Source organism: Hesperophylax consimilis, chromosome 14 (assembly GCF_061612785.1).
Source record: "Hesperophylax consimilis isolate HC1 chromosome 14, BYU_Hcon_1.0, whole genome shotgun sequence".
Taxonomy (NCBI): Eukaryota; Metazoa; Arthropoda; class Insecta; order Trichoptera; family Limnephilidae; genus Hesperophylax; species Hesperophylax consimilis.
Window position 1 is genome coordinate 21,369,217 of NC_142849.1, and position 17,386 is coordinate 21,386,602.

At 32.0% G+C, this 17,386-nt stretch overlaps 1 protein-coding gene across 1 annotated transcript in view; it reads right to left on the reverse strand.

The window, feature by feature from the left end:
* Positions 1-3,248: 3,248 nt before the first annotated feature.
* Positions 3,249-17,386, reverse strand: part of LOC149418046 (lachesin-like) — a 126,505-nt gene continuing 112,367 nt past the window's right edge. Inside the window, exons 7-8 of the mRNA XM_089639305.1 lie at positions 8,422-8,592; positions 3,249-6,165 (exon numbers count right to left, since the gene is read on the reverse strand). Of these exons, the coding sequence (XP_089495431.1) occupies positions 5,798-6,165; positions 8,422-8,592 (539 nt within the window). The 3' untranslated portion in view covers positions 3,249-5,797. The remainder of the gene's footprint in view (positions 6,166-8,421; positions 8,593-17,386) is intronic.

The following is a 17,386-nucleotide window of genomic DNA, read 5'->3' on the forward strand; positions in this document are numbered from 1 at the left end:
AATAAGTGTAAAGTGTAAGTATTTTTAAATATTATTATTTTTTTACGTTAGATTAGCATTCCCGGGTTACGAATAACTTGAAAATATTTGAAAATCTCCAACTACCACCACAGTTAGCGGAAAATGTTTCTAGTGTTGTGATGAAGGACTTAGCCAGTCGAGAAATTAAACACACTACGCATGGGTGGGACCCAAATACGATATCAACTCAGCCACCGACCGGTCGAATTTATGTAATGTGTTTTCCTGTATATAGAAGGGTAGATTATCAATCAATGCTGTATGAATCCTGGAAGACAGAATTTAAGAAAAAAAGGTGAACTTTTAACCGTGAACTGTATACGGAGGTAGAACAAAAAGGCATAAAATACCTTAAATATTTAATGCATTACCTGAAGACATTAAATAATAGATCTCTATTTCGAAAATAAAAACCAAAGTCTAGTCATTCTACCTCCGTTTTTCTACCGTGTAAATAAACAAATAATTTTTTTATTATTTCCTGGTTGCTGTAATCCGTGCCAACATGCCGTATAAAGAAATATTAAAATATATATTTTTTAATATCGCACTAAATAATCTGTATTAATGTAAGGTATTATAAAATTAGGTTAATCATAATATTTAGTTGAGTGAAAGAATATTAATTTAAGTAAAATAATATTCAATTTTTTGTTAACAAATAAATATAAAAAATGTGAGATTTCTTACAACAAACAGTTATGTAAGATTTGTGTTAATAAATGAAAAAAATTAACTCTGTTGAATGAAATCTGACAAAAATGATTATATTTCAAACCTTACCCTTTTCTTTCTGCTTTCCACTTACCTCCAGTTTCATATGATGATAATGATTTAACATTGTGTGCCATTATTCCACAGGCTAATTAATACTTCTAACGCGGTATCACATAAATAACCTGATTCGTTTCTCTGATATTTTTGTTCAGGCAATGCACTTCGAAGTAATGCGAAATCATCAATTTTTGATTTACAAATTTTATCGCTTAAAAATACATTAGATTCTTTTTTTAAATACTACGTGTAGAACACACAAAACCTTTGAAATAATCAGAAAAAAATAGTATCAGACCCATAAAAACTTCTAAATTGTTTACAATCTTCTACTTGCGAACCCCTTTCCGGTTATGGTTTTATTTTGCAAATTAAGTCCTTTTAAAAATTACCGTAATTTTTTTTAAATATTTTTGACTTAACTTTGCAAAATAAAATGTAGCACAATTTTTGGCGATGTTAATTTATTGCATAAATCAAAACCTGCATTAAGCGGGAATTTAAACCTTATCGCCATCTACATATGGAGTGTTATCGATAGCGGCTCGATTCCAAGATTCCAAATGTTAAGGCTGGCCGCATACATATGTTTTTCGTATTCGATTTCCGAATTCGTTTTCCGTATTCGGACATCCGAATGCACGGAATCAGTAGAAAATACATTAACTGCCGCACACGTTCGTTTTAGTTCCGAATGGAACAAATTCCTTACGCACGTTCCGAATGCGAGCCGGCGCGTTCGGAGAAACCGGATGGAAAAAACCTAATGACGTCATGTGGAACGCAGCTATTGCATACAGTTTGTTTGTGCCGACGCAAACGCACGGAAATTTCCGTTCGTAATACCGTGTTGCCAACGGATCTTGACCTAATATCGCCGTTTCTCATACATAAGGTAGCGTAAAGTAGCCGAATTTTGCTGTTAGGTGGGACATGTTTAAAATTGATGTTTTTACGTGAAAATAAAAATTTCGTGGGGGGGGGGGTGGCTAGAGAATTTCAAAAAAATAAAATTTGTCCCCAAAAAATAAAAAAAATAATTCATGGGGAGGGTGGCTAGAGAATTTCAAGAAAATATAAAATTGAAAAATAAATTTCATGGGGGGGGGGGGGGTGGCTAGAGAATTTCGGGACATGTTTAAAATTGATGTTTTTGAAGTAGCTTAATTGGCGACCAGTTGGCGCCTTTTTTTTTCGGCGCCGATTCTCGCTCTGAGTAGCCTAAATGGCGATATATCGCCCTTGTTGGCAACACTGGTACTGACGTTTATACATTCCGAATGAAGAAAAACGAACGTTTGCGCTAGTCTCACGGAATTCCGAATACGGAAAACGTATGTATGCGGCCAGCCTAAACGACGCGGTGCATCGTTTTAATCTGTGATGAGTGATGTGGGCAGGCATGTTAAGAAAACAACTTTTCAGGATATAATTTTAATAATAATAAGATTTTATTGTCACTATAATATATCAGAATATATAACAGTTCTTTAATTTGTAAGTATGTGAGTACAACAATGATTTATTACATGGTAAAGGGTATATGTATGCACAAAATATCACTATGGTATTTACAAAATCTTTTATTGTTTGAATATAGACAGCAACACATTAAGAAAATTCTTACAGATGTATTAAAAGCAGGTTTAAAACCTGAAATAAATACAATGTTTTTTAGATATTAGTTGATAAGACTTCAAAATACTTTATTGTTGAAACAACTCCCAAGCTTAAATGATTTATCTACTGAAGATTTTATGAATATATATTATACATATCCTCCGAAGAACCTATTCAGTTTCAAAAAAGGCGTGCGACGATTTCTATTCAAAGCAAAACGCACGCTGGGAGATTTTCAATCTGATCAAAGGAAGATTTTTTGTTTTTAAAGCAATTTAACACAACAATCAAAACTTAAAAAGTTGTCATATATCACTTAAAAGATTCATTTATTTAATGTCGTTTATCTGCAATTATAGAACGTTACTTATTAAAAAGAATATCTGTGTTGTATACACATGAAACAAATGAGTATCAATATTAGGAGTATAGTACCAACAAATATTTTTTGTTTTTAAATAGTCACTTGTTTTTGTCTTTCAATTATTTCTTTACAGATATGTAAACTGGATATTATAAATATGATAAAGACGATACTATTTTATTAAAATTTAATAAAACTGTAAAAGGTAATTAATTTATTGCAATGTTAAGTTTATTTGTTTATTGTCAACATGCTACATTTTTATACAATAACAAGTACGCAGTGTAAATAACATGACAGAATAATTATTACCCCATTATTAAACTATCCAATTAATAGAATAATTTTTTAATATTTTATTGTCATATGAGTCATTAATAATACTCCTTCTACAATCCTAATTCTTCAAACGATCAAAATATATATTTGTTTACAAAGTTACCAAGTATTTTTCGCACAATAATCTTATAATACTTCCAATTACAATATTGTCTATGTTTTATGTTTTTTTTTTAATTTTTTTAAATTTTATTTAGATCAAATAAAATAAATACTTGGTTTTAGCAACTATGTTTTTAAAAGTGTGAGAATGCTTCTATTAATAGGAAAAAAAAACAATTAAAATAATACTGCTTAAAAAAAGTAATTTCTTATTTTAGTCAAATTTATCTTCTTTATTCTTTGCTTTAAGCAAATGTGTACCTGTTGTTGTCATAATATTTCATGATTTTTAGATTCATCTATTTGAATGTCACTTTTGTTTTGGGTAAAGAATTAATGCAAATCTTGGATGCAGAAATTAGCCCAATTTTCGACAGCCGATCAAGCTAAAACTTAGCTGATAAACTGGCTGTTGATTACAAAGCATTATACCAACTTTTGGTGGCAATCGCGTACACACGCGAATGTATACTCATTTCTCTGAAATCGGATATAAATATCGTTCCTTCCCGATCGGCATTAGTCGAGGTTGTCGACTTCTGTTCCTTGGTAATCCTGAGCTCAAAAGAGTTTTAAAATAGATGTGATAATATTATATTAAAAAACCTTTTTTTACCGGTTGAATTTTAATTTTTATTTATTGTCATTAGATTTTAACATCTTTTGTTAATCGATTCTTTAAAAAAATTACAATCAGTAGTTTTGCAATATTTTATACCAAGATACATTTTAAAATAGTCATTTAAATTTATTTAAATTGTTATATTTCATTACAAAAACGGAAGACTTTCAATTATTGATATTCTAATATATACAAAACACCAAAGTCAATATATTTTGCTATAAGCTGAGACTAAAATATTGATAAAAATATCACATAACACGATAGTGCGAGTTATTATCATTATGTTTTATTGTCTTATGTAAAGTATCCAAGATAGGTATTTTAGTTCAATTTTTATGAAAACAATGTTTCAAGTTTTATAATAATTACGTACAAATTAACGAAATGTGTAATTTCTAAAGATAATCTTCTTAGAAACCGTTTAATACGTTTGGTTGAAACGAAACAGTTAGACGTGAACGCGTGCATCACTACGTTCTTAACAATCTCTTACTACTAACATTTTGGAGACTATATATGACAAAAGTGTAGAGCGACGTTGCGCTAGTTCACACACGGTTCCTTAGCCTTAGCACAACATGAAGTGGTTACTTAAATAACAGTTTCACTAGTAACATTTTCGTTTTGTTTGTTTGATACGTTTCTGTTCAACAAAATTTTTGTTCGACATATTTTCTCTCGTTCATATATAGTTCCCTAGCATGAGAAACGTTTCAAAAAATTATCATGTCCAGTGAAAATATTCACAATTATTTCAGTTCAATCGGGTTATTTAGATGTGTGAATTGAACTGTTTAGCAAGTTTACAACATAGTTCAGAAAATATTCACAATTATTTCAGTTCAATCGGGTCATTTAGATGTGTGATTTGAACTGTTTGGCAAGTTCACAACATAGTTCAGAAAATATTCACAATTATGTCAGTTCAATCGTGTTATTTAGATGTGTGAATTGAACTGTTTGGCAAGTTCACAGCATAGTTCAGAAAATATTCACAATTATTTCAGTTCAATCGTGTTATTTAAATGTGTGAATTGAACTGTTCGGCTCGTTCACAACATGGTTTCAGAAAAACATTTCTGCATAGTGTGAACGCATATAAGCGTTGGACAGTGCGTTGTGCTCACTCATTTCCGGTCGATTTGCAGTGAAATTGTGAAAAGTGAAAAAAAAACGTCGAGAAATATAAAAAAAATCTTTCCGTTTTCTCACGCCTCTAAACCTTTTCAACAATTTTTTTTTTACCTCCGTAAACACTTACTTATCATAGTAATATCGAATTATTATAATGGGTATAGTTCGATAAAATCAATGAGAACTTTTAAAAAGTCTCACCATAAAACCTACATACATAAAATTTATTTTAAAATATTATTTAATTCATTGAATTTATAAAATCGATATGATAAAATATTTTATCTAACAATCCTCTGAAGCTCTGAAGAACAGTTCTTTCGGATCCACACCATATTGAAATTTTGACATAATTGATATATTATATTAAATATAAAGATCGAATAAAACATGATGTTAGTTCTAATCGTGATTACTTTTTGGGTTTCTATTCCGTGCTGCTCTTTCTCGTACTTAAACCATCGTTTCGGACAGCGTTACAGTGACCATCATCGAGGCAGATGTGTAGATTGTGGTGACGTTTATGTTGATATGTGTATCAGGAAATACCCGCCCTAAAAGGATAGGCGTGCGCAACACGATATCGCTTATTCATGCATAAAAAACTTTTGAACACTTCACCATAATTTACACTTCTGCCTCATGATGGACCTTGTAACGATGTCTGAAACATTGGCTAAAAAAGCGAGGAAGCGCAAAATTGAAAATTATATGTTTCTTTTAAATCACGATAAAATTTTGCATTTTTGGCCATGAAAATCTCAAATCAAATATGAAATTATTTAGTTAGATTGTATAGAATTACATGAATATATTTTTTAGAATAACTTGACGGCGAGAATACTACAAAAAATTATCAAAAAACTAGTAACAATCTGGTTTCGATTCGCAATGCTATGCATTCTCCACTGTGGTGTAGACGTTGGTCTAATGATCTTCTCTCTGCCTTCTGTATTACTTGGGTTAACCATGTGTTCGGTTCCTTCTACCTTCTTCTGCCCTGCGCCCAGAACTTCTTCGTCTGTTATAGGGGGGAGTATATGATTGGTAGTTTTCTTGTCTTGCTGTTTCCCTTGCTGTTTTCCTGTCTTCTTTCTGGTCTTGGCTGTTGTGGGTCTCTCTGTTGTGGTGGTCGTTGTTGTGGTTGTGGTTGTTGTGGTGGTGGTTTTTGGCGGGAGAATTATTTCTAAAGAACAAACAATGAATTATTTTAAAGCGAAATTAAAAAAAAAAATCTAACTCACCATCACCCCATTTCCCCACAGGGGTGGGTAGAGATGTTGGACCACCAAGGAACTCGGTCTTGACGCACACTCCTTGTTTCATTCACATTCATACATCTTCTCATATATCGTAGTAGCCTTAATGTTATTTTGACTCAAGAGTCAGAGTCAGAGTCAAGACAAAGCCCGACTAAAGTATTTAGTTCACTCGATCGTGTTATATCTACCTCGGGTATTTCTGACTTCTTTACTATTCACCTTCGCGTCACATATTCTACGTGCACTATTTTTTTTGTTCATTTGCTCTACATGCCCAAACCATTGTGGCATCAGCATCTTCATGCTATTATCCTTTAATCATCATGATCATTATGCTGTACTTGCTTCCATCCTCTGCCAGTTTCATGCTTCAGTGCTATACATAAAGGTTTGCTTTGCTTCTTCGAAAAGCAAAAAAAAACAGTTGAAAATGTTTGGGTTACTGGACCTTTCATCTACCAAAATTTATTAATTATTTTATTTTATTTGGTTTTACGCCCAGCCAGGCTTTTACATCTAAAGCACTTATACAAAAAAAACATAATATAACAGAAAACTGATAATTTGAATATGAAAAAATATTAGTAACAAATGTAACAGTAACATAAAATAATATAGAAACTAGAACAATACTACATATAAGACAAATCACTAAAACTACATTACCAACGCTACTATAATTTGTAGGATACAACAAAGTGCTGGTATGTGTTTAGTTTAGAATGAACTAAGTTGCTGAAAAATCTATTTTGATTATATTAAAATCCATAATCCAATTCTGGACGTCTCCTTCTAATGATTCAATTCACGAAAAACCCACTGTCAATCCAAATCTACGTTTTCTAAAATAGCTGCTGAAAGTTTTCGGGTAATGACAAGGAAAGTAAGTATTGTAAAAAACGAACATTAATTTACTTAAGAAACAGAACAAAATCTTTTCGATTGCAAAAAAGTTGTAAGAAAAGGTCAACTCTGGTTGAGAATCCGATTGAATTTAAAAAGAAAAAACAGTGATTTTAGTTTTAAAGCTTTTACGTCATTATCTAATTCGATAAGGAATTGTACGTTTTTTACCCTTGAAATTGGTTTATAAATCCATAGTTATATAAAAAATCTATATTCCAAAAAACATACCCTCCCTTGTTAATTTAAATTGTTTTCCTGATTATGATGCTCATAAAAATAGGTCAACTTCTTAATGTTACTTCTTCACTCCATGAGTTTTTTTGCATTATTCTGGATTGTATTTTTAAGACCCCGATGTGATTTTATTAAAACAAATAACGATAACTATAATTTTGGGAAGAAACTATTAATTGCCTCTGAGTTGGTCCATCAGTAAATAGTTTATAAAGTCTAGAGAGACCTCCAAGACGCAATAGGTTTAACCTAGTTTTAATTAATAACAGCCATCCCAGTATGCCGAGTCACACCCAATTTAACCCTAGATAGCTAACGTTCATCAAAATGACGAGTATCAAAAACAAATCTAACTGTCTCTTGTGAATAATTTTACAGAGAGTTTAGCCGTCACGAATAAACTTATTGACCGCTAAACTAGTGCGCATGGCGGTTGTATTTAGTCGGTAAGTTTTTTTGTTTTTAGCTACTGAGTATTCGTCATTTTGTTGAATGGTTAATTCAACGGTTTTGGTGGTTTTAATGGCTTTATCCAACAATCAACAAAAAATGTAATTCAATAGTAATTGTTGATTTAAATCACCTTTTATACAAATTTTAAAATTATAGGTCTCTACATAGTTAGTATTGAAAGACTTTTTTTTTTAAATTATGTCATTTTAGATTTGCGATTTAGAACTTTAATCTTATCTAAAGATTAGTTTTGCTTAATTTTTTTAATGCATAACACCATTATTCTTTCTGTTATTACATAACAGAAGTATATTACATATAGATATCCAATAAAAAATAGTAGGAACTTAAAAAATATTTAATGATTTGAATATTTCAACTATCAAAAACATTCGTCAAAAAGTCAAATGGATAGCTTATTGAGATACAATGAAAACATTTGTTAGTTTGTTTCTATTACGTCTGCTATTTAAAAATGTTTGTCAAAAAGTCGAATGGTTAGCTAATCGAGGCAAAATAAAAACGTTATTTATCTAGGGTTAAGTAAGTTTGGTTCTATTCGAAGGTCAGCCGACATCAGTTCTTACCTTGCAGCCTCACAGCGCCCTCAATCTTCCCCAAAGCGTTGGCCGAAGCACACGAGTACCCCCCGAAGTCCCCCTTGGTAAGATTCCTTATGGTCATGTTCATCAACAAAGCGTATTCGTTGTGGGTCACCTCGATCATTTCGTACTTGCTGCTCTGTAGGAGTTCTTCACCTGTAACAGATAAACAAATACACCAAATGTAACATGTTCAATATTATTTTGATCGAAGGCGCACAGTTCCTATAAACATTGTGTAATTCGAAATTCATTCCATCATACTCATTCAAAAACAAGTATCCAATCATAGCACTAATCACTGCCGGGAATCGTGATCATTTAGACATCCTCTCCACTCCTCTTAAACAGTGGCGAGTAATAATATCTCATTGGGAGTCCAATCAGAGATTATAAAAATTTTAAAAAATCATCCTTAAATTCTGCGTAAGTCTTTTCCATAATTATAATTCACATTTTTCACAGACCTAAATAAACTACATCGATCACTGCACTAGAGATTAGCGACAAAGTAATAGGATAAAATTTGGCGATATTGTAAGACGTCGAGAAGATACGAGAAATTTGTATTAATATGACATTAGTGGAAGGTTAAAAATAAATGTTTTATATTCGAAATTGTGAAAATAACATTAAAAAAATATTGTTTAAAAATCAGAACTGATTAATCTTTCGAACTCATTTCTTTCATTTATCTTCTCTCTTCCCCGCCTTGCTCTAAAGCCTTACAAAATTATAGGATTGTCATTTTTTCCAGTGGCTGTGGGAAGTTGTTGGTCTTATTTGGTATAAAATAAAATACTCAAACGTCCATCATAACAGCTTCCTTAAACTTATTAAATTCCCAGTATGTGTGAGAAACTCACATTTTCCACAAATTGTAAATAATACTGAAAGCCTTAAATTTCTGAGAGTTTGCCTTTATTCTACTCCTGATTGTACAACAATCAGAATTTTAAAAGTTCATAGGTTAAGGCGGTCCACTTTCCATTTCTTTCTCGTCTCGCAATCATCTTTCAAGATAAATAGCAGGTTTAACACACACAGCGGCTTTATTAAGTAAAAATTCCTTTCATCCGTTTTGGGAAAAGTGGATTCGGCGCATATTTAGTGGAGTTTCAAACCCCAAATTGATCACGTACACGGGGCGCCATCTGTGAATAAAAATAATAATCATAAAACGTGACCGCTTGCAGAGCCCCAAACGCGGGAAAATTTGCCAAATAAGAAAATTTTATTGGCGCACATATTATTTGGTTCATGGTGTTTATTAGGAACTCACTTTTTAATTTGCTGGGAACGTCTCGTGTTGAGATACGTTCTAATACGCCGTGCTTATTGCTACGCGGAATAAATACGAGATGATTTCTTACCTATCCTCGTAAGAAAAGACATATTGTATGGTCGAGAGGTTAGGCTCTACTATGGATCCGGAGGTCTTGGATTCAAATCAAAGTAAAAGTAAATGTTATTTAATTAATTTGTGTTGTTTCGTAATTAATTCATTGAAAATAACATAATGTACTACAACGACGTTCCGGAGTGGTTATTTCTCTGTGACGCCTTAGTAGGAGGGTATGGGTACCGCCGCCCGAGAACCATTAATTGCATAACCAAAACCTCTGCCATAGGTAACTAGACATGGTTCGCTACGTTGCGTGACAAAGCAGGGGTACCCGGGTTCGTATGTGAGATCTATACGTCTGCCAACCAGCTGCGTGGTGGGGCGGATCGAGAGAGGCCGGAGATTACGACCCTTTTGACCTCTTCAGAAAGGTGCCAGGTGCTTCTTCTTCCAGACGTTCACAGCCTTAGAGATGCATACATCTGTCACTCTTGGACCTACCTACCCACTCTTTAACTTATAAAAGAACTTACTCGCCTTACTGTCTTTAAATAAATGTTCCGGAAAGCATCCCTAAAAATAAAATAAGATCTAAAGAAGATTATTTTCCTCAGGGCCTGGGTGTGGAGTTCATGTAAAAAAAGGTGGGTGACCACTGTTTAAAAACGAACGTTGCTTTAAATTACTCTAGTCATGTGTTGTGCCAACCTATGAATAATAAGATTCTACACAAACTTCCAAGTTTTCATTTACTTATGAACAAATTACTTTAAAAAAATATTTTTATATAAAAAAATCTACGATAAGACCTAACAGATTGCAAAGCTAACAGTGTCAAGCTGCCTTTAAATTTCAAAATTAAAATAACTTTTGTACAGCCCAAAGTACATCAATTTTCTAACCGCGCGCGCGCCCGCGGCAAGTTCTTTTGTGCAAAAAATATTATCTGAAACTTTTAATTACTGGACTTTTATTTTTATTTTCACACATTTTTAATACGCCATCGATTCCATATTAAATACACTCGAAGCTGTCGACGAAATGGTGTATTTCAGAAATCATTAGTATTGGAATAAGCTCTATGATAAGTGCCTAATGGCCACATCAATCATAAATTTATCACCAAATTAAACATTTTTGAGAGTCAAAAAGTTGAGAGATAAATATTTATTGCGCGAAACTTTGATGTTGATAAATTCAGAGACTTCCAGTGAATTATTCAAGTCTGATAAATATAAATTATGATTAAAATAGACATTCTGTCGCGGTATAATGGAAAGTTTGTAACTATGATTAATAGAATGCGGGGATGAGGTGAGAACTGAAGGAGAGTTGAGCGAAATTACCCCACAAGAAAACCTTTCTGCTGGGATTATTAAGTCAATGATCCGTTTAATAACGAAATTATCCTAAACTTAATAACCGAGTGATTGTTTGACAAGAGACAAATTTGACTTCGAAATGTTGTTTGGTACTTTTCGTACCATTTTTTTCCTGCAATAAAAAGATATGTTTTTCAGGGGAAACATATCTCATTTGTTAAAACATTAAAATTATCATCATAATATTGGGTTCGGGTGAAATTGAATTAGTTTAACGTCCCATAATCAGTGGCGGCTCGTGACTTTTTGGAGTACTAGAGTGCTAATATTACAAACAATGACATTAATGATGTCATTGTAACCCGAAAGTGATTTTTTTTTTATGAATATTCGGTTTTTTGTATGAAGATTTTGAGGAAATTTCATTTTGTTCATAAACCTAATACAAAAAAAAAAATCGAATTTTAAAATAAAATAAAAATCATTTTCGGATACACAAAAACACAAATAATGTGGAATTTGTGAAACTTGAGTGTGGTAGGGTGCTACCACACTCAAGAGTCACGAGCTGCAACAGCCCATAAGTATTTATATAAATGAAGTAGAGAAATAAATTAACCATCGCTTGATTTATATTTATTATTTCATGACAGATTAATTAGCATTTTACAGTATCTCCAAGATTTCTTATTGAATCTTAACATTTGAAAAGATCGGTAGAGAAGCAATTGCTTCTTGTAGAATGGTATAGTAAATATTAAAATCTATAATTGTGGAAACTAATTCTTATGTCACTAAAAGGATTCATTAATGGGAAAGAGAAAAGATAATGGACTGCCAAACTGCCACAGAATTCTATTTTGTGGTACACTCTAAGCTGGAAGCACAATCGTTGCATTCATTGTTTTTCATCCAGCAGAGTTGGTTGTCATCAGAGAAACCCTTACTTAACTTAACTGCGGCACTGCATTCGTAAATACTCATCAAAGGTGCACTTGTATTCCTGTTATACTCATGACAAGGCCCTAAATTTTTTTTCGGTTCTCTTTATGGTTTCAAATCTTTCTGAGATGTCCGCGACATCTTACATTCACTTGCGCATCTTAATAAATGCGAATTATCGACTAGTGCCATTCTCTTCGTAAATCATTACGCTTAACATCAGTCTTGTATTATTTCCGGATATTCACGTTTGTTGTATTTCGAACACAGGTGTACGTCTGAAATATCACATATTTATTGAATTCTTGATGGCCTCTGTGTTTGAGGGGTTAGGCTCTCGACTTGCAATGAGGCGATCAATGGTTTAAATCCCGACGTGCGCAGCTAAATTTTTAATAATTAATTTATGTTGTTTCACAAATATTTAAAAATTAAATTAAAAAAATATGTTGTATATTTACGACACGTTCCAGAGTGGAAGACACTCTCAGTACAGCCCTGGTAAAAAATCCACGATTCAGAGTTGAAGTTGCTTCAAATTGATTTATCCGTGTTTGGTGAACAGTTGTAACTATCCAGGTACTTCCCCAATTTTTGTATTCCTCATATCCTTCCCCTCACCACCATCTATAACGATGCCATAATCTTACAGGCTCAAGATGGTTAGGAGCTGTTGGAATTCTTGAGCTGTATTCATATTTGAAAAAAAAATATGCAAACTTCTCTATGTCTGTTTTATGCCTCAATTCCGCAAAAATAGACGGCCTTCATAGTCGAGAGGCAAAGCTCTCGACTAGTAGGCTGAAGGTCGTGGGTTCAAATCCCGGCGTGCGCAAGTAAATTTTATTAGATTAAATTGGTATTTTTCAGAAATTACTCATTTTAAATATATAGTATATGTTCGGTACGTTCCAGAGTGGAAGATTCTTTCACATATTCCGCGTCGCATATGTTCGTTTCTTCCTCTAACTAATTCAAACATAAAATAAGCATAAAAAATCGTTAGTAGGCTCCTTAAACATCGTAAGATTTATTCAATAAAATTGTCTACGCAAACAAACATTCACTTAAAAGCGATTCACTCGAGTGCGGCTCGGTTTGGCAATATTGGCTTAAAACCTAGACTGGCTGATGGGGCGCCTCAAAGTGATAAGACTTGTCCCGGTTGGGCTGGAGAAGCCACTAACAATACTAATTAGGAAATTGGAGTGTACTTTGGAGGTAAGTCTGAGTATTTAATTGCCAGCCCAGAGACAAATTCCGAGTTTGCTAAGGAATTTATTAAGGATTTAGTAATAAGTGGAATAAGTTCGTTGTAAAATGGATAAGAGAGGTTCTAAGTAAGGCGTTTGATTTCACCATGATAAGAACAGGGTTTGAATGTGGGTTCGAGACATTTAGTTCACGAGAATCATGAATTAATATATTAACTAATTCTAACTATTCATGGATCATTATTATAATTTTAAAATCAAATAGTTTTCCTTCATCCATATTAAAATTATTTTTAATGATTCAATTAAAAACATACTTTTATTTTAAACGTTTATTTTGTTCAATTTACTTATTAATATAGTTCTGGTTCTTATACAAAATTAACAAAACACATTTTTAGAGCACACGCAGAAAACTTACCGATATTAAATATTGTTAATTTATTAAAAAAATATGCCAAATTATTCGTTCTCCTATTAAAAACAGGACTAAAATCCTATAACGAATGATTTGAAAAATTTGACAAAATGGAATTCTGACAAGGCAACCGGTGTTAGTTATCACGTGTTCAGACATATTCTGAATGAATAATATTTCACTAGGAAACAATTCACATTTTTAACAGTACCTTGATTAAAAAAATGCCGAGCAGTTGGAAAATCAGCGGAATGCGAAATAGTTGTTACACATTTTACTAACAATATTACCCATGGAGAAATTAAACAAATTTAGTAATTCATTTTAGTAAGAAGTACCTACCTTATGGTGGGATTTAAGTAGCAAGCTTAAGGCTCCAAGAAGGTGGTTTGGAGAGGAGATATGTAAATTCGAATGTTAGAGGGAGATAATATGAAAAAAACGATAAAATTACGAAAATTGTGAAAATATTTAGTAAAACACCTCTCGTTTATAACAGAGTAAAAGTCTGTTGACAAATGCCTCAGTTGCATAAAAATACGCTGTGCATTTTTTCATACATATAACATGGTAAATAACAAAAGAATATTTCTTTTAAATATATTTCGGAACATATTTTACATTTTTTTTCTATAGAGGAAGTTTCGTAAAATTACTGTTTTGGCCTAGGCACGTATATGTAGATATATATATATTTATAAATTATATTAAAAAACAATATATATAGATATATTTTTGTCATATAAAAACTTTACCTTTTCATTATCTAGTACATTGGTAGGAATTCTGAATCCGAGAGCTTAAAAAAGACGGCTGCACAACCTTTTTCATGCAAAACTTCAATTTCGATTTGGCGTCAAAATCATTTGATCAAAGAGAATAATTATTTTTTAATTCAAAGGGGATTGCATAAATGTAGTGCGGATATGAGCTACTTTATCTATTTGTGTTTTTAATTATAAAACACAGGCCATTAAGGCATTGAATTTTAAATGATTTTAGAAATGTCATTGACAATTTGTTTGTGAGTTAGCGGTAATTATTAAATGTCATTGACAATTTGTTTGTGACTTAGCGGTAATTATTAAATTTCATTGACAATTTGTTTGTGAGTTAGCGGTAATTATTAAATGTCATTGACAATTTGCTGTGAGTTAGCGGTAATTATTAAATGTAATTGCAAATTTGTTTGTGAGTTAGCGGTGATTATTAAATGTTATTGACCATTTGTTTGTGAGTTAACGGTAATTATTAAAAGTCATTGACAATTTTTTTGTGAGTTAGTGGTAATTATTAAAAAATATATTATGATATAAAAATGATATATAAATATATTTTAATATAATTAAATATAAAATACTAAAACAATTAAACGTTGAGAAAAAAGCTTATTTTTGGATCTATATTTTAAATTTATGTTCTTATAGGTCGTTTGTAATTTAATTTTAAGTCCTTCAAAATGATCTTATAATATATTTTTATTTCATATTTCGTTATGTTTGCATACTAGGTTGGGCAAATAATTTTCATTAACTTATATTGATAATTGCAAAAGATGCCCCTAAATCGTTAAAAATGTTTTTAATGGCCTTTATTTTAAAATTTGAAACACATCATTTCACCTTATTTTATGCGTAAGATAAACCACCATAATAAAGCTAGTCATGTGTATTAAAGGGATGTGTCATTTTGGATCTTATTTCTTTATTTATATGTTCAAGTATTCATTTTATGCTTTCATTGTTTTTTAACGTGTTTAAAGTTTAAATCCTTTAATTTTATTTTTATTTCGGATACCATCTGGTAATAAATTAAAAATAAACTCCAAGGTATTTATAGTTAAATTGTCGCATAGTTTTTTTTACATGTAAGAGTTGGCAGAATTGAAGAGAGTCTGAGCAATCTATTGTTTTATTTAGAATATTATATTTATAAATTTGTAATGTTGCATGGTAGAAGCGTAATGTATTTAGTTTTATGACTTTGAATTCTTTAAAAAGATGTTCTGATATATATGTAAATGGTTTTAATAGATTTTTTTTAATATTAATTGTGTGCTTTGTAAATGTATACTTTTTTTTATAAGTTCATAAAAGTTTATTTGAGTTACGTGTGTAAAAGGCCCTAGAGCCGTTTCTCTCAAAGTCGTTGCGTTCACTAGAAACATTCCAGACAAAAGAGCCTGTAAGTTTATTAATACTACAGCTTACCGTTCGAAAATTTTAGTTGAGACACATTCAATACTATTTTTTAAGAATGGGAAGAAAAACTGAGTGTTAAAGATGACACGTTAAAATCGAATACTTTCGCAGGTACCTACTTGTTTTTTTAACCATATAGGTTTTTCCAACCAACCTCTTTTAATTCAAAGGATGAATTTGTTTTCAATTTGGGGTGCGGGTTTGGGTACCGCAGCCCCGGGAAACGTTTATTGGATAACCAACACTGCATGATAACAACCTCTGCCATGGGTCAGCCTAAGTGGGTGTGTACGATTGGTGATTTAGCAGGGGTGCCCGGTTTAGTGGAGTGTTAAGGATGCGCCATATCGGGAGAGGAAAGTTTAGGGAGACCTTTTCACATCTCCATGTGGTCTCTCAACGCATCGCCTTGTGCCGCAGTGGGAGAGATGTGGGGAAGTGCATGTTATTCAAATCTGTTCATCAATTCTGAATGGCGGTCTTACACTAGGGCGATACTGATAGTATCTTTCACTCTGGAACGTGCTGCACGTGACATATACTATATATTATTTTAATTAGGAAATTGTGAAATAACACAAATTAATCAGATTAAATTTACTTTCGCACGTCGGGTTCTGACCCCCGACCTTAGGCTTGCTCGAGCTTAACCCCCCGACCACAGGGCCGTTACGGAGGTATGCGATTTATTCTTATATTCTACCTATCTCGGTCTGTTGTTGTTTCTCTCTTTTTCTCTCTCTCTCTCTCTCTCTCTAGTCTGATAATCATTTATAGTAGGAATACGGAGGGGTTACTTGTATTTACTACCCCCTCGATAACATATCCATGGGATAAAGTGTATTTTAGATCAACGATTTATTTATTTAAAAATTCTCCCATTAGGTACTCAAATATACAAAAAGAGAGCAATAAGTAAGTCGAGTTTTGTTTCTTTGTTTTAACGTTATCTTATGGATAAGCTATTAAGAGAATAGTGAAATAGCCCTCAATATCAACTTATTTAAACTTACCCGAATGTGTAGCTTATCACTGAATAGTAGGTACCTTCATTGTTATGTAGGTACGTTTTTCATACATATAACAATTATTTATTTTAGAAATGAAAATTTTCAATCGTTTTACAAAAACATGTGTATGTAGTTGTTATATTGCACCAAAGAAAACTGTTTTTTTTATAACCAAACGTAGTTAACCTTACTCATTCAAATATAACTGAAAATAATCTCGATATTAGTAAGTGCCAATAATTTAAAATGAAATTATCGCGATATAAATAAGTGCCAATAATTTAAAATGAAATTATTGCAGACCGGAGAAAAATCACGAGATATTGTAATTGTGGGATTTGTGTTATGTATTTATATAAAAAAAATTGGCTACATTGTTTTTCAAAAATGAACACTGTCAATTTTATATAATTGTTACTAAAATTTGAAATATAGATGAATATCTAATAAATTAAAATGAAATAATTTTTGTACCCACTTTATCGCTTGTCTGCATTT